The 22,310-nt window shown below is 42.9% G+C and overlaps 1 protein-coding gene across 3 annotated transcripts in view; it reads left to right on the top strand.

Moving 5' to 3' along the window:
- CCDC198 (coiled-coil domain containing 198) overlaps positions 1–16,817 on the top strand; it is a 31,589-nt gene extending 14,772 nt beyond the window's left edge. For 2 of the 3 annotated variants that reach the window (XM_069597956.1, XM_069597957.1), the window contains exons 3-6: positions 4,641–4,727; positions 5,832–5,930; positions 6,882–7,041; positions 14,208–16,817. In XM_069597956.1, coding sequence (XP_069454057.1) covers positions 4,641–4,727; positions 5,832–5,930; positions 6,882–7,041; positions 14,208–14,437 — 576 coding nt within the window. In that variant the 3' untranslated portion in view covers positions 14,438–16,817. Of the gene's footprint in view, positions 1–4,640; positions 4,728–5,828; positions 5,931–6,881; positions 7,042–14,207 lie in introns of all 3 variants that reach the window. The other variant, XM_069597955.1, reaches the window with a different exon arrangement.
- The last annotated feature ends 5,493 nt before the right edge of the window (positions 16,818–22,310 follow it).

The following is a 22,310-nucleotide window of genomic DNA, read 5'->3' as shown; positions in this document are numbered from 1 at the left end:
GTATATTTCATTGTATATATGTATCATATGTTGTATATATGTATCATATCTTCTTTATCCATTCCTCTGTTGATGGACATTTAGGTTGCTTCTCTGTCCTAGTTCTTGTAAATAGTGCTGCAATTAATACTCAGTTGCATGTATCTTTTTGAATTATTGTTTTCTCTGGGTATCAGAGAAAACCATGCTCTGGCTATATGCCCAGAGAAAACACACACACATATGTATATGCATATGTATACATACGTATATGCTGCTGCTGCAGCTAAGTTGCCTCAGTCGTGTTCGACTCTGTGCGACCCCATAGACGGCAGCCCACCAGGCTCCCCCGTCCCTGGGATTCTCCAGGCAAGAACACTGGAGTGGGTCGCCATTTCCTTCTCCAGCGCATGAAAGTGAAAAGTGAAAGTGAAGTCGCTCAGTCATGTCCTCGCAGCCCACCAGGCTCCTGCGTCCATGGGATTTTCCAGGCAAGAGTACTGGAGTGGGGTGCCAACATACGTATATAAAGAGTTACAAATACTTTACATCCTCAGGGAGACCTGTCAGTTCTCTACTATGGCATCAATGACCTAGGACAAGGAAGATTCTATTTCTAGGCATCTGAGTGTCTGTGAGCACCCTCAAGATAATAAACTGTTTCTTTCAGAGCACAATTTGGACCTTATATATATGTGTGTGTGTGTATATATATATTTGTATGTATGTCCCTTCCTGCCAGGACACATCCCAGACTGACTGAATCTCAGTCCCCAGTGAATAGCCTAGGAATTTTACTTTGATTCCAGGAGATTCTGATAAACTAGGTTTGGAAGCAAGTCTGAAGAAAGTAACATAGGATTTAGCAGTGAACAGACCTGAGTGTGAATCCCAGAATCACCACTTTCTAACTCTGCAAAACTGCACAAGTCATTGACCTCTGTGAAATAGGGAGTAACTGTAATTTTCCACAGGGTTCCCATGAGGATTGAATGACACTGTGAGCGTGGCATGATGGACAGCTGTGGCTGCAGACATAGGGGCCTAATCACCAGAAAGAATCCAATCTTGAACCAAGTCCAGGGATGGCACACTTTCTTTGTGCCCATCCCAACACCAGAATCCCCCCTCAGTCATTGCTGAGTCTTCCTCCCCTAGGTGCTTCAGTATCCCCTCCCTTGAGGTCCCTCCCCCTTCCTTTCCTTCTCCATCCTCAGTCCTTCAGGGCTCTGACTTGATTGACAGCAGGTCTCATTTACCCTGCATCTTCATGTTCTGCAGAGTTGAGAGCCAAGACAATAAACAAACCTCTTTCTAATTAATACTGATTACCTCTCATTATCTCCTTGCTAAGCTAATATTTAAAAAAAAAAAAATCCACTTCTTCACTGTAGTGAGAATGAGACAGAGAACTACTTCCTTCCACAAATGTAAATGGCCTGGAACTTTTTTTTTTTTTTGGCATGTGAGATCTTGAGTTCTTCCCTCTTTGTCTCTCCTCCCCTGTTCCACACCCTTTGCTCCCTTTCCCTTCCTGGTCAGGTCAGGTTTGGGCTGCTCTACCAGAAAGGTCTGTGGTAGACCGTGGTGCAGGCCAGAGTCGTGCTCTCCATTATGGGAGTGCAACAGCCATTTTCCATGGTCTGTCCCTCTCTTTTCACCCTGGTCACCTTGAAAACCAAACTATCTTTCAGGCCTACCCCTTGATAACAGAACCAATTAGATTACAATGGAAAATCCCTTGCAAATATATGAGGATTCGCCTATAGAGCTGGATGAAGGTGGCAGTGGTGCTCACACTGTTTTGTTCTGTTTATTTATCTGGCTACACCGGGTCTTAGTTGCAGCCTGAGAGCTTTTAGATCTAGTTCCCTGACGAGGGATTGAACCCCGGCCCCCTGCGTTAGAAGCATGGTGTCTTAGCCAGTGTCCTGCTCACACTGTTTTCCATGGCGTGGTGTCCTGGCTTTCCTCCTACTTCTCAGCTGTCACTTCTCAGTCTCCTTGGCCAGTTCATCCCCATTCATCAGCCTCTCAGTGCTGGAGCACTTGAAGTCTGCAATCCTTGATTCTGCTCTTCTCACTCTGGACCTCACTCATCTTACAGTTTCAAATGAACAGAGTGAGAAGAGCAGAACCAAGGGCTGGCTACTCAGGGATGCTTCTCTACCCAGGGATGGTTCCTACACATGCATCTCCACCACAAACCTACCCCTCTGTATGCCACCCAAACTTGGCCCTCTTCCAGGATTCCCCATCTCAGAGAATGACTGCACTACCCATCCCTTGTATTGATTTCTGTGGACACGTCACTCTCCTTCAGTAACCATCACGAGTCTTGCTTGGTCCATTTTAAATATTTGTAGAGCCCATCAATCTCCCCACATGAGCCCCCAGCCCATCATCTTTGTCCTCCTAAGTGCTCAGCCACATCTGTAAATGCTCTCCTTCAGTCTAGTCCCACACTGCACTAGAGTGATCGTTTCTTAAAAACTAGTGTTGCCATGTCCCTACTTGGCTTACCATGTGTCAATAGCTGCCTGCCGCTCTTAAGAAGACAGTGTGCTTGTGATGCCCCATCAGGCCCTGCGTGACCTGGTCCCTGTGACCTCTCCAGCCCCATTTGAGCCACTCTTGCTCTCACTCCTAACAGCAGCCGACTGACTTCTTGTGGTTCCTTCAGGAGATCACACTCTCTCCTGCCTCTGGGCTATTGCTCACGTGGTTCCCTCTGCTTGGGACACCTCATGCATGCTAAGTCACTTCAGTCGTGTCTGACTTTGTGATCCCTGCCAGGGATCTACTTTGTGATCTACTTTGTGTAGCCTGCCAGGCTCCTCTGTCCATGGGATTCTCCCAGACAAGAATAATGGAGTGGGTTGTTGTCCCCTCCTCCAGGGGATCTTCCCAACCCAGGGATCAAACCCCATTCTCTTATGTTTCCTGCAGTGGCAGGTGGGTTCTTTACCACTAGGACCTCCCTGGTGGCTCAGACAGTAAAGCATCTGTCTACAATGCGGGAGACCCAGGTTCAATCCCTGGTTTGGGAAGATCCCATGGAGAAGGAAATGGCAATCCACTCCAGTACTATTGCCTGGAAAATCCCATGGACAGAGGAGCCTGGTAGGCTACAGTCCATGGGGTCGCAAAGAGTCAGACACGACTGAGCAACTTCACTTCACTACCTGGGAAATCCGTCCCGTGAAAACTCCCAACCTCGCAATGTCTGCTTTAAACTTACTTCCTTGGGAAACTTGCTTGGACTGCATCCTGACCCTTCTCTCCCTTGAGTTAGTTTTCTAGTGCTGTAATAACAGAGTATAACAACTGTGTGGCTTAAAATAATAGAGATGCACTGTCTCACAGCTCTAGAAGCTACAAGTTCAAAATCAAGGTGTTGTCAGGGTTGGTTCCTTCTGAGGGTTATGTGGAAGAGTCTGTGCCTCTCTCTCAGCTTCTGGTGGTTTTCTGACAATCTTTGGCATTCCTGGGGGGTGTTACAGCAGCACCCCAATTGCTGCTTTATCTTCACATGGTGGTCTCCCTGTGTGCATGTGGTCCAAATTTGCCCATTTTATGGAAACACCAGACATACTGGATTGAGGGTTCGTATTCTGGGATGACCTCATCTTCCCTAAATCTATAAGGATCCTATTTCCCAATAAGACCACACTCTGAGTTACTGGGGGGGGGGGGGGCGCAGTTAGGACATATGAATTTGGGGGAGGGAACATAATTTAACTCATAACACCCCTCATTTCCAAGGTGGAGTCCTCCAGTTATATATTGTCATAGACCTATCCTGCATTTATCTGCAAAACACTGATCACACAAGCAATAGTGTATTTATTTTCCCATAGATTGCAAGCACCATGAGGGATCATGTCCATTTTTGTTGACCACAGCAGCCTCTGTCTGGCATGTAGCAGTGATTCAATAAATACTCCCAGAGTGAACCAATATATTCTGTAATCATCCAGATTGCTGACTGCATCTGAACGTGAGGAGATCAGCCTTTGTTTTCCAAGCCCACTTAGCTACTTCCTAGTGCTCCTGGGGCATTAAGTTATCTGAGACAAGTACAGCTGGAGGCAGATCACAGATCATCAGTTGCTGTCTATTCTCATGTTTAGTGACCTCTTGAGACTCCAGCATCGTCTCCCTGTAAAGCCAAGCCCCTGTTGGAAAAATCCATGTCTAAGATTTGTTAGCATATTGCACTTTCACTTTTCATGTGCCTCATAAGCACCCGGGACTATTACTGAGAAGGCTGAGCTTCTCTGGGGATCTTAAAAGTAGGCCACTTCCCTAGGACTGGAATGGTTTAGCTGGGTGGTTAAGGAATGAATCAAGTAAAGGAACTTCTGGGGCCTCCTTCATCTCTAATAGTTCAAGACCCTTGTTGTTTGATAACTGTGGACATGGTCCCTCAATGCAGACAGAAAAGGGTTCTCACTGCCAACAGTGCAAGAGAACGCTGATGAATCCAGGTAGGTCAAAAAGCCTTTCACAGAGGTGGGACTGTAATTCTGTTGAACTCACCTTCCCTGTGCGCTCTCAGGAGTATGTGCAGAGTGTTAAGATAGCTTAAGTTCTGGCTTTTATGTTTCATCATCTCATGGCATGAGGAATGCTGATTGCTCTAAATGTTGGACTTTTAGAAACTTGAACCCATTGACCTGCCACAAGTAATTACTTCTGAAAGGCTCCTGAACCAGCAAGAAGCCAGGAGGACTCACAAAGCAAAGGTGAGCAAACCCTGGAGAGGGAGGAAGCTGAGGGGCCATCCTTTTCCTGTCCTCCCTGCACAGAAGACTTCAAAGGCAGAGCACACTATTAAGTAATGCAGACTTAGAACTTTGTAAAGCTATCCATTCTCTCCTGGGCCTGCCTCCAACTGGAGATTATTCTTGCCTCTCAGATGAACTCTGAGCCCTTCTCTGCTACCTGGGAAAAACAGGAAGATGTTGATGAGAGAGGGGAATTTTATTGGGAAATTGGTGATTCTTAAAGCATTAAAATTTGTGAACACTTTCCTCTCCTGAATTATTTCAGTCACCTAGATGCTGCTGTGTGGCTGACTATTGGATAAAAGATGTCCAGCTACTCTTAGATCCTCAAGGCCATGGTTGTGATGCTGATGACAAAACAGCTGCAGAGATGGGCCCCTCCCCAAGGCTCACAGCTGCCGACACAGAGACTGTCCACAGGGCAACACAGCAGGGGTCACTCAACACATTTGGCTGCCACGTCTCTTCCCCTTCCTGGCCACCCCCTGACTGCCCTTAATAACTGTCCACATCGTCCTCCTGGAGTCGATACACCAGGGAAGATCACTCAAGTCCTAAATAATCAATTTTCAATCCTTCCTAAACTACAGCAGACAGTATTGGACTATGGGGGTACACCCTACATAAATAGGTTAGCATCTCTTTAATGTCATAGTCAGACAGTTATTCAATGGCAGAAGCAGCAGAGAGAGAGAACCCGGTCTCACCAAACCAGAACACATTTCTGGAAAGATAGTTAAAGCACCTGTTGACACAGAAAGTAACATCTTGTCAAAATGAGATATAGAAAGATATTTCCATTCAACGTTTGCAAAACTCTACAGGAACCTTAAGAACAAGATGATACACACAGCAATGTGTGTGATGATGCCCCTTCATTCACTGATAGCTTCACTAAGGACTGGTCTGGAAGCTGCAATGGCCTACCTTTGATGTCTCAAGAGATCTCTATGGATTATAACTGATAAACAAGATCTCACTGTTCCAAAATGGATTTCAAGTTTTGGATTGCAGAGTAACCAATTACCCCCATCCTAACAAGTGTGTCATCTTTCATAGCAGGAACTGGAAAAGAAGATGCAGACTCTAATGTATCCTTCTGGGAAAAGACAATATTTACATAAGATGCAAATGCTGGAAATGAACCGGAAAAGACAAGAGGTAAATATGAGAAGAAGAGAGTCATATTTACCAAATGTATGCTACATAATCGCTGTCCTGGCACATGAATATGTTAAGTATTCATCTCCAGACCTTACCTAGCATTTTAAATTTAGTTACTGCAGCCAGTGTTCCCTCTACTGGGATTGAGAGGAAAACATCAGGATCCCTTCCACTACCAAATCTGTGGAGTCTTTTCTCTGTGTTCCATCTGTGTTCCAGATGCAAGGATGCATCTGTGTCTCAAGTTTCCCTTTTTTTTAACTGTTTGTTCTACCACATTTTGGCTCCAGCAGGAAAATGAGGTTAGATCATTTTTCCTGGTTCAGTTAAAAGGACAGAGGGTGAATTTGTCTTTATTTTGGTGCTTGTACCTAATGAGCAAACATGCCTGCATATTTAATCATTCAGCTGTGTCTGACTCTTGGCGATCCTGTGAACTGTAGTCGGCCAGGCAATTCTGTCCGTGGAATTTTTCAGACAAGAATACTGAAGTGGGTTGCCATTTCCTCCTCCAGGGCATCTTCCCGACCCAGGGATTGAAACCTAGGCATCCCTGTATAATTTAAATCATAGAATCATTTGATAAGGAAGATGTCTTGTAATAAACCCCTTTCCAATCATGTTTCCTATAAATGTCATATTCCAAATTCCTCACTCTAGTGAATAAGCCTGAAGTTCCTGTTTTCTTCAGTTCCAAATGTATCAGATGGCCTGGAGAAATGGTATTACAAAGGTCCTCATCATTTTGAGACTACCAGCATGCTCCTGTTTCTCCTAACAAACTTGCACATGAAGAAAGTTTCCATATCTTTTAAGAGGAAAAAGAGAACCATGTTCTATGTATCTGTCTACAGATAGATGTACAATTTGTAAAGCGCCTGATTAGTTGACCTATTCTGGTGAAGGTAGTGTGAGGGGAGGACACTAACACTAGCTGGTCAATTTCAGGCCCAAGTTGAACTGAAGGAAAGTCTTCACAAGGAGGCAAGAACTAATAAGCAGAAACAGAGGGACCATAAAACCAAGAAAATCCTTCAAAGCATCCCAAGAAATGATGGTGGTGACTTTCTAACCTTGTTGCCTGACGAAACCTTGAACAGAAGTCTAGGTGAGTCACATAATTTTTTTAGTAAATAATTTATCAAGTGTTTTTAAAACTTCACCAAATAAATTTCTGATATGGACTGGGGAAGCACAGAGCTGCCCTTGGGTTCCTGTTACTATTTTATCTCCTGGAATATAATGGGCCCGTTGTCATGTAGTTTGGGATGGCCAGAAGAATAAGACTTCAGCGCTGCGGTGAGATCTCTTTTTAGAAATATACTGTACTTTACATGCATGATTGCAATCCTTGCACCATCCCCAGGAGGAGAAAAAGGGCCTCATTTTGTGCTTACAAACAGAGAAGCACGTGGAGTTATCAATACATTAAACAGTACATTGGTATCAGCTAGTTTGGCACCACATGCAAAGACTCTCTCCTCAACCACTCTCTCCCCTGCAGCCCTCTTCCCACACTCAAGGTCTAACACTCCATCCAGCATCACCGTCCTCTTCAAACTTGCTCATGCTGCCTCAGCTGTCTCAGTGGGTGTGGCCTCTGTGTTCTCCGTCACTCAGGCCAGAGATCTGGCCCCTTTCCAGCCCTGCTGCCCCCTCTCCCAAAAGATGGTCAGTCACCTAACACTGATTATGCCCCCAACCCGTTCCCCATGCCACCCTTAGGTCAGCCTGTCACACCAGGGCTATTGCCATAGCCCCCTGACTGCACTCCTACCTCAGGTCCTACTTTCCTGCCATCAACCCTTCACCTCAGTGGTCCCCAGACCACCAGCACCAGCATTACCTGGGAACCAGTCAGGGCTCCAGGCAGAGCGACAGAACCAGAAACTGTAGGGAGGGGGCCCAGCAGTCTAACAACTCCTCATCTCCCCCCATGATTCCAACACCCCTACAGTTGAAGAACTACTGCTCCACTTGGTGATCAAAGTGTTGTCCACACACCAGCAGCATCTAATCACCTAGGAGTTGATTAGAAGGATAGAATTTCAGGCCCCATCCCAGACCTACACAATCAGGACCTGCATTTTATCAAAATGATTCTCAAGCACAATAAAGTTCTAGAAGCACTGCACTATTACCAGGATAATCTTATGAAATGCCAATCTGACCATATCACTCTTCTGCTTAAAAAAGAATCTTTCAGTGAGTCTCCATCAGCCTGAGGACAAAGCCTGAACCCCTTACCCTGATACCCTAAGCCTTCAGAGTCTGTACACTGCCTACCTTTCTGGCTTTATCACCTACTATTATCATGCCCAGTTCCCATACTCCAGCCAGGCCAGGTTGCCCAGTGGCCCCAGATGGCTCTGTGTCTGGGGCCACCCTATGTTTGTGTATTCACAAACTCTGTGCTGTATCACCCCATCAATTAGAGTCTCGTTAAGTTTTCACTGTATGTACTCTCCAGGAGCAAGCCCATCACTGCAAATACAGGTATTGTTCACACACACGGAGCTTGCTGTGCTCTGGGCCAATCCTCTGTCAGCAATACTGAGCACTGAGAGAGCAACAGAAATGCTGGCTGTTTCTCTGGAGGTCCCGAGTGTCTACGATGCAGTCCAGCTGAAAGAGATACTGCCACTGCTCGGGAAAACAAAATACCTAATCAACAAGTTAATTAAATAAGAAAAAGCTGAATAACTGAAAATCTACTTGGAGCATCTATCTAACCTATACTCCCAAGGTGCAGGATGAAATCTGGTGTGTAGTCACATAGATTAACAACTTTTACCATTTAAAAATATTGGCAAAACCACCAAGAAACATACCTCAGCTAAAGTTGAACACTTTGAGTCATTGCTTGAGATCAGGCTAGGGGGAAAAAAAAAACAGCCAAACAACAATGCTGGAAGACTGTGTCACATGGAGAAGGAGGGGTTCTCCTCTACCCTCTTGATATATATATTTTTTAAACTGCTTCATTTTGTTCCAGCTAAAGTTTGTGAAGTGCTTACTCTAAGCCAGGCAAAATGGTCCATGTTTAACATGAATTATCGCATTTAAGCTTCACACAACCTCTAAGGCAGGAGTTACTATTAGCTCCCACGTGACAAATCAGGATTCAAGGCCAGGTCTTTCTGACTCCAGAGGGTGCACTCCCACCCACCCCCTCGTTTAGCCTCATCAGGACTCTGGAGGCCCAGAGCTCTGCCCAGGACAACCTTGGGAAAGTCTGCAAATGTAGTTTGTGATTCCCTCCACCCTCTCTCTCAAAAGCAGACTTCCCTCTGCAAAGCCGACAAACTCACCACTCTGCAGGCACATGTTCAAGCAGTGATCCCTTTTTACTTATCCTCAAGTAGCATCTTTGATTTCTTTCTTTGCTTCTGAAAGCAGTTTACTTTGCTTTCTCCTAAAAATGGAATGTAGCCAGATCATAGATTTCCATGGGCATTCTACTAGTCAGGGTCTGGTACCTCTTCACCTAGCTCCTCTTATTTAAGGCTCTATTTGTTCATTTTTGTTCCCTCTTTTGGAAAGGAGGATGAGAGTTTCAGGTCCCTTGTGAGGTTAAAAATGAGTTTTTATTTTTCCTGCTGCTTCTTTAAAATGAAATCATGCATGCTTTGCTTATATTTTACATATACTTACATAGTAAGTTACATGTGCTGCTGCTGCTGCTAAATCACATCAGTCGTGTCCAACTCTGTGCGACCCCACAGACAGCAGCCCACCAGGCTCCCCCTGTCCCTGGGATTCTCCAGGCAAGACTACTGGAGTGTGTGGCCATGCTCTGTGTAATATGTAATGACACATGACTTACACAAAGTGAACATCACCCTTTTAGGCAGGCAATTCTGCGAGTTTTAACATATTAATGTGGCTGCTACCCTTTCCAGAAGCCATGATATGAATCTAGTGAGGAGAAAAAGCACTGGGCTTGTAATCAAAATCCTTTATTTGAATCCTGACAGTACATTACTCAATGTAAGCTCTGTGGGAGCCAGGAGCTTTTCTTATTACTAGGACAGTACCAGGTACATAGTAGCCTCTTGATAAATATTAGCTATATATTTGTTCATATAGCTTTATTCTACAGAAAGATGGTAGCTAACTTCCAGTTGTCTAACCTCTGTGAACCTGTTTCCACATTTGTAAAATGGGAATAAAACATTGTGTCTACCATGCAGAGTTTATGTAAATTTCAAATATTATGTGTAAAAACGCATATAAAATGTAAAGTATCATATGAATATGGACAAAACTGAAGAAATATGAAACTGATGTCTTACAGCAAAAATAAGATATGCTTCAGGGGAAGTGTCACTCTACATACATCATGTGAATGTCACCTTCACAATTCTGGTCTTACCTGGTCACTTGTACTATTATTTACTTAGTATCTTGCTTAGTGTTATTTTTAAAATTTCTCTTTGCTTGTATCAGCTGTGACCTGAAATTCTCATCCTCCTTTCAAAAAGAGGGGAAAAAAATGAACAAATAGAGCCTTAAATAAGAGGAGCTGGGTGCAGAGGTGCCAGAACCTGACTAGTAGAATGCCCACGGAAGTCTATGTTCTGGATATGTTCCATTTTTAGGAGAAAAAAATGGGTTATGGGTTTGATAGGGGCAATAACATTTTTCTAAAATACATATTATAAAATACATAACCATAAAAAATTTTTAATATTTTGTCCAATCTTTGTACTACCTAAATCATTCCCTATTTTTCCCCACTGGCCTCTGTTTCTTTCCTCTCTCAAGATTAACTTTTTAAAATAATTATTTATTTGGCTTCACTGGGTCTTAGTTGTGGCACATGGGGATCTTTAGTTGCATATGGTATCTAGTTTCCTGACCAGGAATCAAACCCAGGCCCCCTGCACTGGAAGCGCACTTTTAGCAACTGGACCACCAGGGAAGTCCTGTCTCTCTCCAAATTTATTTTGAAGTATCAATAGGATACACTTTCCTCTACTTTGCTCACCCAAAATCTATTTAGGTTTTAAACACTGTATTTCTCTCTTTTAAGTCTAGCAACCATAAAGAATCCAACAGGGATTTATCAAAGTGTAACAAGTATAAGACATCTAGCTAAGAAGTCCTCAAACTTTAATGCTTTCTATACAAAACTTTGTATACAGTGCTTTGCTAGTGACTTAAGGGATTTTCAAGGATAATACTGAACATGTGACTTTTGCCTCACATGCTAACTGAAACATCATCACACCAAGAGTGTGGGGAGACTCAAGCTATCGTTAATATTACATCAGATTCCACCATTACCAGTCTCTTCTTGTTTCTAATTCCCTGCCTCTGCTGCTGCTGCTAAGTTGCTTCAGTCGTGTCCAACTCTGTGCGACCCCATAGACGGCAGCCCACCAGGCTCCACCATCCTTGGGATTCTCCAGGCAAGAATACTGGAGTGTGTTGCCATTTCCTTCTCCAATGCAGGAAAGTGAAAAGTGAAAGTGAAGTCGCTCAGTCATGTCCCACTCTTAGTGACCCCATGGACTGCAGCCTACCAGGCTCCTCCATCCATGGGATTTTCCAGGCAAGAGTACTGGAGTAGGTCGCCAGTGCCTTCTAGTCCACAGAAAATCCTTATTCTCAGTCTGAGTGATGTTTCTAATATTCTGGGCTCATCTGTAGAGCAGAGATGATTGACAGCTCCAGGCCCCAATGAATGAAGCCTTTCCCAGGTCCTAGTTATCAGTATTTCCTGCCTTCCAAGATTCTCTGATGGCTCACTTGTTCATTCCTTTACTTATTCAACAAATATTTACTGACCTGCGTAGGTGTGGTACTTACAGTAGCACAGACAATGAACAAAAGAAAGTCCGATGAGAATATAACTAGAGACCTAATAATCTGAGGAGCTGGACAGTTTCTCTGAGAAAGTGGCATTTAAGCTGAGATGGAAGTAGCTGAACGATGGGAGCAGGTGAGCACATGAGTGTGGTATCCAAGTGCTGGGACATCCAAAACTGTGGTCAGTAACAGCATGTACAAACGCCCTTGAGTGGGAAGGAGCCTGCCAGATTCTAGACACCAGTTAGAGAAGACAGATTCAGATGGAGAGTGACTGGAGATGGCTCTGGAGGCACAGAGAGAGACCAGTGCATGCAGGGTCTTATAAATCATGTCAAAGAAAGACTTTGAACTCTAACTTAAGGTTCAATGGGAAGCCACTGAAAGGGCAGGTTAGTGAACTAACAGGTTTATATTTCAATATTACTCTGCTTGAACTGTGGTGAATGGATGGGAGAGGAATGCAAAAGGATGTGGGGAGACAGGTTAGAAGTACACAGCAGTAGTGCAAGAGAGGTGGTGTCTAGACCAGGATAGAAGGGTGACAATGAGGAGGGAGAGAAAGAGCAAGATACAAGATATGTAGCCACAAGTTAGAGAAGAGAGATTCAGATAGAGAGTGACTGGAGAGGCTCTGGAGGCGTGGTGAACACCTGGTGGTGAATTATACGTAGGGCATGGAGACAGTGATGTGGCCAGGAGGTGCTGGGGCAAAGGTAGGACCATGTGCTAGGCTAGGGTAACAAGGAGAAGAAGTAGGTTTAAGACAGAAAAAGAAGGTGAAGCCGACATATCGCCAGGAGACAGGAGGAGTCCAGTTGTACAAAAAAAAAAGTATATTTCAGGAGGCAGATCAGGACTGCAGGCATAAACTAACTATAGTTTCTGTCACTGCTATGTATATAAACAAAGCTCGTAAGTACAACATTCAAGGGGAGAACAGGGTAGCCCCTCAGTGAGGCTGAAAGGAAACTCATGAATCACAAGGCATGAATCCTCACATTGAAATGTTTGATTATCCTTTGTAAAAATATGCAATTTCAGACATCAAGGGCTTAAATAAAATATGCCATAAGATTTGATAAACAATGATCATTCAGAAAATATCCAGAAAGTTGTGCCTGATTCTGCCATAGGGGGAAATCTGGACTTTGACCTAGGATGATTTTCCAAACTTGAAAATGGTCACTAAGATTTTTTTTTTCTTAAAATCCACCTTCTTTGAATAAAGCTGTGTGTGCTGTTCTGAAGTGCATTCTAAAAGGGTATTGGGGACTACTTTAAAAAAAAAAACAGAAGTAAAGACATATGTGTAAAATCCAACACCAAAAAAATAAATCTATTCCCCAAAGAATAGATGGTAAAATAAATGCCTGACCCTTTGAGCTCTCTAGTTCTGTAGGTCTAGGATGCAATGCAGGCTACTGTGTTTCTAAAAGTCTCCATAGTTAAATCTGATGTGAAGGCAGAGCTGATTGAGGGTTAGGAAAATGGAATAGTGTGTGCCTAGGACATAGTAGATGTTCAATAAATAGCTCCAGGCAACATCATCTGTGCAATACTCTTGCCAAAACAATTTAACCTTAAGTTAATCACAAGGGAACAATCAGAGAAAGCCTAAATTTAGGGTCATTCTACCAAATAATTGATGCTGTGTTCTCTCAAATGTCAGTGTTAGGAAAAAGGAAGGTAATGAAGAGGAGGAAGAAAACATCCAGGAAGAGGAGGGGGAAAATAGTAAGAGACAGGGGAGGGCGGAGCAAGAGACAAGGAAGAGAAAAAGGAGGAGGGGAAGAGATGGGCAGAGAAGAAAGGAGTGAGGAAAGGAAGGAAGGAGAAGAGAAGAAAGAAAAGGATGGGAGGATGTTCTTGAATTAAAGGAGACACAGCGATAAGAAAATGCAACACATATTCCTAGATTAGATCTTGTACTTAAAAAATAAAATGCAAACAGGCAAACAAAAAATAGTTACAAAGAGCATTACTGGGGTAAGCATGGATATTTGAATACAGACCGGATATTAGAAAAGAGCATTTTATCAATGTCATATATTCTAAGTGTAATAACTGTATTGTGATTATACAGGAAAATGGCCCATCTTCTTAGGGGATTTGTGGTGCTCTATCTTGGAAGGAAGTGACTCTGCAACTAATTCTCAAGTGGCTCAGCTCAAGACACGTTTGTGTGTGTATACACATATACATATTCTGATACAATGTTGATGAGCTGGAGTATACAAAAATATATTGTACCATCTTGTGATTTTCAGAAGATTAAAAATTTTTATAAATAGCAAGAAAAACATTTTAAATGCTTACAGAAACACCAGGTGAAATCCTTTATGTATATATGTATAGGGGGGTGTGTAGATTATTTTGTATTCATAAAAACCTAAGCTTAAACAAATACATCATTGTCTGGGGTAAAAATAAATTAAATGGACTTTCAATTCTTTGTAGGAAATACACAGAATGCGGAATTTCTGGAACATCAAGCAAGGAATGACCACTGTCCCAGGAAAATTGGCAAAATGGAAATATGGCTCCGTGAACAGGAGGCCCGTGGAGAGCTTCTCTGGGACAGCTCCAGCTCTGACTCAGATGAGTCGGCGAAAGTAGAGGGAAAAAAAAGAGCCCTGGTGAGGACCAGGACAGAAAGAATCCAACATTTTGATGAGTTTTTTGATTAAGAATAATAATAGTTAATACTATTCACTAATCTAGTTACTGAATGTATTGGGAGCTTTCTTTCCTTTAAAAATTCCTCAAGGTAGTATATGAATTATTCTGAGAACACCAATTCACTTTCTTTTCATTTGAAATCCTAAGATTAAAGGTGTGAGATATATTGTTAGTGTATTAGTACCATATAATCCACTGCCTCAAAACTTAAGGACTTAACTAACAGCCACTTACTGTCCCACTTTTCTGTGGGTTGCTGGGCTCGGTTGGGTGGTTCTACTGTTGGTCTCCTTTGAAGCCTTTTACGCCATGGAAGCTGGATGGCAGGTAGGACTGGAGTCATCTGGAAACTCAAGAAGGACACTGACACAGCTGGAGTTCGCCCCCACTCTGTATCATCCCAGAGCCTCTTTACATGGATTTCCCGAGTGCCCTTAAAAGGGTAGTGAATTTGCTCTTATGTCAGCCCAGGGCTCCCAAAAGCAGATGTTCCCAGAGGAGGGAGAGAAAGCTACCTCTCTTAACTCTAATCCAATCATGAACCCCACACTCTGTTGACTACTACAAGTCATAGACCAGGTCACAGGCAATGAAAAAGGGGCTATGCAGAGCAGCAATTTCAAAGTCTATTGGGGTCTACCTACACCTTTTAGACATGGCACTCCACCATATCTTTAAAAGCAAATCATATCTTCTAAAACAAACAGATGACAGAGTAGATTTAATAGAAATAAAAATGACTTTCTAAAGAAAACCACAGGATGCTGCATTAGACACCAGCTCATTTAAGTCACTTTCTTTTGAGTTATAAACTTTTTATCTCAGAACAAAGAGGCTATAGGAAAAATGTAAAGTTATGAAATTAGATGCTTGCTCCTTGGAAAGAAAAGCTATGACAAACTGAGACAGCATATTAAAAAAGCAGAGACATCAGTTTACTGACAAAGGTCCATATAGTCAAAGCTATGGTTTTTTCCAGTAGTCATGTATGGATGTGAGAGCAGTACCATAAAAAAGGCTGTGTGCCAAAGAACTGATGCTTTCAAACGGTGGTGCTGGAGAAGACTCTTGAGAGTCCCTTGGACAGCAAGGAGATCAAACCACTCAATCCTAAAGGAAGTCAACCCTGAATATTCATTGGAAGGACTGATACTGAAACTCCAATACTTTGGCCACCTGATGCGAAGAGTTGACTCATTGGAAAAGGCCCTGATGCTGGGAAAGATTGAAGGCAAAAGGAGAAGGGGGTGGCAGAGGATGAGATGGTTAGATAGCATCATGGACTCAATGGACATGGATCTGAGCAAACTCCGGAGGTAGTGGAGGACAGAGGAGCTTGGCATGCTGCAGTCCATGGGGTAGCAAAGAATTGGACACAACTTAGCAACTGAACAACAATAAAAAAAATGTGCGGAAGGTCATTGTGAATTAAAGCTCAAAATTAAATGGAGATCTCTTAGATTATGATACAGACCTTAGAATTTTACAAAAGGACACTTAGAAGTGTTCAATCCAAAAGTTATAGTCTCAAAAATTAAGATTTTTCAACCTTTTAAACAATCTGCTCTATTCAGATTTTACCAGTTAATGCACTCGTGTGTGTGTGTGTGTGTGTGTGTGTGTGTGTTTATTTCTGTGCAGTTTTATCACATGTACGGATTCATGAGAGCAACAGCATGATCAGACACAGAGCAGTTCCATCACTAGAATCCCTTGTGCTCTCTAAAGCCCCTCCCCAAAGTAAATTTTCAGGCAATTTCAAGAACTTCTTTTGTATAAAACTAGACTCCACTTTTAGCAACACCTAAAAATATTTTAAGCATCCAGAAGTCTCTAAGAATTCAGTGAACTTTAAAAGAAAAATTCTGTTTTAAGCTTTCTTTAGGAAACTTCCAAAACAAAAATAGTAGAAACACCCCCTAACTTTGACATTCAGTACATTCAGATCAGTCACTAAGAAGATGAAAACTTCTGTGTCAGGGGACAAACACTCATGTTTCTTCTAAGGACAGAAGTCAATTAATTAGGTCGTCTCTGGGCATTTTTACTCCCAGTTCTTTCCAAGTAGTATGCTTTTCCTTTGCTAGGTAGAAAGCATATTTCCTACAAAGGAATGGATAGACTGTTTGACCATTCAGCCTTTTCGGAAAAGTAAGACCCTTTTTTTGTTGTTGTTGTTAATTGAAGTACAGTTTAGTTTCAAGTGCAGAGTTTTTTCCTAGATCTTGGAATGTATACAACTAAATGGATAGCATAAATTAGGCATTGTCTTGAGATATAGGAACTAGACATATATGTGTACTGGTGAGGATGCCATGGCTCAAAGTATTTCTTGAACTTCAGAGAATGTTGGCAGTAAAAGAAATAAATCATGATGCTTTCTCTGTTTATTTGCCTGCTTTGTGTGGAATTCTCACCCAATCTTAAATTCAATAATTTTAAATTATAATAACAGTGATATTAATCATTGCTAATGTGCCCTGACTGTTTACAGTGGGTCAAGAACTCTCCAGATGCTTTTCACATATAATCCTCATGACAATTTTGGGTTACCCCTGTTTTATAGATGACAAAACTGAGGCACTGAGAGGTTAACTAACCTGCCAGAGTCACCCAGCAGAACAGCGTGTTTTGAGCAGACTATTGCTTACCAGAAGGGACCTGATGCAAGTCAGGAGCACTTCCCTCCTCTCCCTAATTTTACCTCAGCTCACCAGTGACTTTCTGTAGCAGTCCACATTTCTCTTCAGTTACATATTTTTTGGTGTTGGAGCAGACTACTACTGCACTAGAAAGGCTATGAGCTTTCTTTTAAAAAGAAATGCTTCGGAGCCCAAGTGCTTAACTGTGGGCATAGGGCAGGATAAGAGCACTGAGAAATAAGTCAAGAGGGGAAGTTTCCAGGCGTGAGGGGCACAAAGAGGCAGATGAGAGAGTAAAGGCAAACTTAACTGTCTTTACAACTTGGCCTGGGAGCAGAATCAGTGAGCAACCCCAGTGGATGTCCCATCCAGGATGGAGCTCACTGTGGCCTGGGCCAGAGATTGGTGGTTCTCAGAGCCAGTGCTGGAATCACCTGGCAAGTGACCAAACACGCAGCAACAAGTAAGGGCTCATGGGCCCACCAGAGTTCTGGCACTAGGCTGGTGTTTCCCTTTTTAAGCCCCTCCTCGTGAATCTAACATGCAGCTAAGGCTGAAAACCACAGCTTCACTCGTATCAACATGCTACTGCAGCAGATACACCAACTTCTATCTTTAAAAGCAGCAGCTTCTGAGGTAATTTTTAAAGGTAAGGACATGAGGCCTGGAGCTTCACGCACAGTAAGAGGTTGTTCGTTTTGTTGGTAATTGTCTGAAAACAGCAATCCTTTACTTAATCTTGAATTTGTTCAGGGGCAGTGCAGGGCCATCAGTAAACACAGCTGCCACTGCTGGTAAAAGCTATAAAATTAAGCCTCAAGGCAAAGTTGTCAATTTTCTCCAACAGAAAATCTCAGCTTTGAGGGGAGCTGGGGAAGGCTTGTCTATGGCCAAATACGTGCTTTCTCTTAGGAAAATAACATTCTTGCTCTGAATTTTTCATGAGAAAGAGAAGTCTTGGGGATGCTTTTGAAAATGTGTTTTTACTCAATTATTATTATTTTTTTGTGCAGAGGGTCATTCTTGTTCATCTATCTATTTTGATAATAATTCTGAGTTACTGTACAGGGAGTTAATTGAAGACGACTCTTCATAGAGTCACCTATGAAAGTTTTGTAAACAAAAAAGATAATCTTTTCTGTTCACACAGAGCCTTTAGAGACAGAAAAACACCAGTTCTTCATGCCTTCATAAAGATACCAGCTCTTTATTCCCTTACCAGGAAAGCCTGCTGATCATCAAATCATAATTAAAATCAACTGTTTTTTCCCTCAAACGAACAAGAGCGTATTTCCACATATTACTACAGAATCTCACTAATTTAGAATACTTTAGGGAGGGCTTGGGAGAAAATAGGCTAAGGGGTAGATTAGGGAAGGTGAGGCCATTAAAAATGTGAATTACATCTCATTTTTAAAGGAATACTCAATATGTACAAAATGAAAATATGTTTGAAAACAAAGTCAAGAGTTAAGGTTTATTTTTAAATGTGTACTTCATAATAAGCCTGCAAATTGTCCATTTACTTAATCAAGCATTCAGCTAGTAGGTTTTAAGTGTCTACCAGATGCCAAGCACGGTTCCAGAGGCTGAAAATACAGCCATAAACAAGACAAAAATCCCTGGACCCATGGGTTACATTCCAATGGGGAGACCTTGAGCAGAGAGTCAAATAACACAAAACAATTTAAGGTGACATCAAGCATTATGAAGAAAGTAAAGCAGATCTGAGGATAGGCAATGGAATGGACTATTTCAGGTAGGATGCTCAGGGAGGGACTTGTTAGGGAACCAGGTTTGTTCAAGCCAAGACACTGAGACAACAAGGTTTCCAGCAAAGAGAGGGCTTATTCTTAAGGCAGCCGAGATAGGTGAACAAGTTTAAATCTGCCTTCCCGAAGGCAAGGGGCACTGGTATTTATGAGATAAAGATTAAAGTAGTGGGGTGGTCTGAGGAATGGGGAGCATGGGGAAGGTGACTAGAAAAAGTTGCTATAATTGTTGTTCTGCACAGGTGTAACTAAGCCACAGGCCTTGGTACATTCAAGTACGTAAGCACTTGGCAGGATCTGAGAATGGAGTTTTCAGCCCTCTAATGGCTAAAGGACACTGGCACATACCCATTTGGAGGATCACCGGTCCCATTTAGTTTTAACTGACTCTGCTTGAACTAGGCACAGCTGAATGTAAGTTCTTGGAAAACGACTCAGGCTATGAGGAAAATAGGCAAGTCTTTTGTAGCAGAAGTGAGGATGACCTTGATTAGTAAAGATAGGTGAAATGGATTTGACCCACGGTTTTAGAATCTCTGAGGAAGAGACTTGAATGAAGTAAGGGTAGATGCCATGAGAAAACCTATGAGAGCAAGTAAAAAAGCTCTGAGGTGAGATAAGCTTGTTATTTTCAAGGACGAACAAGAAGGCTGGAATGGCTGAGTCTGCAAAGTTGCCTGACAGGGAAAAATCTCAGAAAGCTTGTCAAAACACAGTTGATGAGGAGCCCAGAAGATCATGGTGTGATGATGAGTGTTAAGTGTAACAGAATTTAGAGACAGCAGGGGCTGGTCCCAGCCTAGACTGACATCTCTCATGTGATCATGCACAGAGGCAAACAGACTATGGCCAACACAGATGCCATGTGGCCAGAGCTGACTTTCTGGGGCTCACTCTCGGCCCAGCTGAGCCAGTCAGAGAGGGTCTTAGTTTCTGCTGATGCCAAAAACCTGAGTACACTCAGGAGTGATGGATAGTAGTGTTCTGCTCTGTGTGCCAGAGATTCAATAACACAGGTGCTGCAGCAGACAGAATCAGAGACAAGGGATCCACTGAGACCCACCAGCACAACCGTCCCTCATTCCCAGCCCTCCTAAGGCCCTGCTGCCTCTTGTCCTTCCTTCTAGGACTGTAAATTCACCTTCAGCTTGGGCCAGTGCCACCTGATTTCTGTTCCTTAAGGCCAAAGAATCTTAGCCAAAAGAAAGCTTAGACAGCAGTCTCCTCCTTGCCTTATGATGCATTACAGGAGGCTGTGGAGGGCTGGAGTTGCTGAGTGTGGCCAGTTCTGGTTCCCAGCAGGTATTATGAGGATCTCTTCTCAAATCCATATTCAGTGATACCACATCAACCTTGATGGGGGTAGTTACACCACAAAAACTGGCAAATGTTATGCAACAGGACTTTTCTTTCCAGAGAGCTACTTGCTAAACATTTCCCAGCACACCTTTCTAGAGGTAAAGACCAATAGGCTCTAGAGGCTGAATTCACAGGCCAGCACTGCCACTTCCTGCCTTAGGTAAGTTATTTAAGCTCTCTGGGTATAGCCTTCTCATGGTAAAATGAAGATTATGATAGTGCCTGCCTCACAGTGTTGCTGTGACAGAAATAAGATCATAACTTGTAAAGTGCTTGAAACAACACCTACTACCTAATAACTTCTCTGTATATGTTATATAATAGCAGTTTTATTCCTATTGAAATTAGGAATAAAATAAGAAAAAATCTGTGATTCTGGAAGTCTGGTCTGTACAAGACATGAAACAAAAGCCAGAAGTACATAACTATGGAATTATGAAAAGATTTACCATGATTCACAAACGATGTGATGATATGCCTAGACTACCCAAAGGAATCAGCTGAAAAACTTTTATAGAGTGAATAATGGAATTAAAAATAGGTATCTAGATAAAAGATATATTTAAAAATCAGCAGTTTCTGCAAACCATTTCTCAGAAGTTAGCCAACAGAAATAAAAATATCAGTATGCAAAGTCAAAAGTTCAAGGATGAATTGTGTGTTCACTAATCGTAAGGGAATGTCTCAGGATATACTGTTTCAGAATGATTTCTTTCTCTGTAACTCTAGCTCTCAAGCTCCCATTCCCATCACTGTCCTCTCAGCAGTTCAAAGGACTTCAACCACTTGTGTCTTAAAATTCTGCATTCACTTAAGGTTTCCCTCCACTCCCCTTTCTCTCTCCCCAGCCAGGCTCCATGTTTGGGGGAAGCAGCACAGGACTGCTTATGGCCTCACCCTTGAGGGGTGAGGACTTCCCTGGTGGCTCAGATGGTAAAAGCATCTGCCTACAACGCGGGAGACCCGGGTTCCATCCCTGGGTTTGGAAGATCCTCTGGAGAAGGAAATGGCAGCCCACTCCAGTATTCTTGCCTGGAAAATCCCATGGACAGAGGAGCCTGGCAGGCTGCAGTCCACGGGGTCGCAGAGTTGGACACGACTGAGCGACTTCACTTGAGGGGTATGAGGAATATCTCATCAGTACTGTCCTCCGTCCTCTCCAGCCTCGACTGAAAGACATGCATCTTGATGATCTTGAGCATCGACCTCCTTCTCCTTAGTGCGCACCCCAATCCCAAACCTCCATCTGTGTTACGTCCTGCCATACTCTTTGGCACTGGCCTTGTACCCTGACTGCTTATGAGGAAGCCCTGTGGTGATCTCCTGCTGTTGGGCCCCACCTCAGTTTGAAGGGTGCTACTCATCCACCAAGAATCAACTACATTTTCTCCACAGTCCCTGGGGTGGGCTGTCCATTCCACTTACCGTGCAAAGGAGTCCCCAAGGCTTTCAGTTCTCAGCTCCCTCCCAGGCTTCCTTGGAGGCCTTGGAAATTTTTTTACCTATTCCTTGCAGTTCCTATGGGAGTCAAGGCTTAGGGGTACAAGCCCTTTCTACTGAAACATATCTTGTTGCCATTATTACTCTGCTGCAGCCCCCAGATGTTGCTTCAAGTCAGGTTCATAATTTTTATTCTTTTTCATAAAAAGTATGCCCCCCAAATATGTGTTTCTCTCCACTCCACAGAGATGTAGCTTTCCACTTGTAAATCAACAAATCTTCCTGAAGGCAGCAATGGTAGTCAAAATATTTACCTCTGAACAGAGCATGGACAGCAGTTAGAATGACCCCAGTAAGGTCCTCTGAATGAAAATCTGCCTGGAGTCTCTACATTAATCCATCTCCCATTTTCACACCAAAGGAGAGGCCAGGAAGAAGGCCCTATACCAGTTTCTCAGCTAAGCTTCCTTCTCTCAGTTTCTTCTAAAACACTTGCTTCTAAGCCAAGAAGTAGGACTTCCCAGGTGGCTCAGTGCTAATGAATCCATCTGCCAATGCAGGAGACATGGGTTGAAAACTTATAGTATGAAACCTCAATAAAATCAATTTAACATTTAATATAGAGAAGTAATGGATTGTCTTAAGATATCCACGATATATTACTAAAT

The sequence above is a fragment of the Ovis canadensis genome, chromosome 7 (genome assembly GCF_042477335.2).
Source record: "Ovis canadensis isolate MfBH-ARS-UI-01 breed Bighorn chromosome 7, ARS-UI_OviCan_v2, whole genome shotgun sequence".
In the NCBI taxonomy this organism is placed as follows: domain Eukaryota; kingdom Metazoa; phylum Chordata; class Mammalia; order Artiodactyla; family Bovidae; genus Ovis; species Ovis canadensis.
Note: the sequence above shows the minus strand (reverse complement) of the source record. Positions and strands in the feature narration are given on the sequence as shown.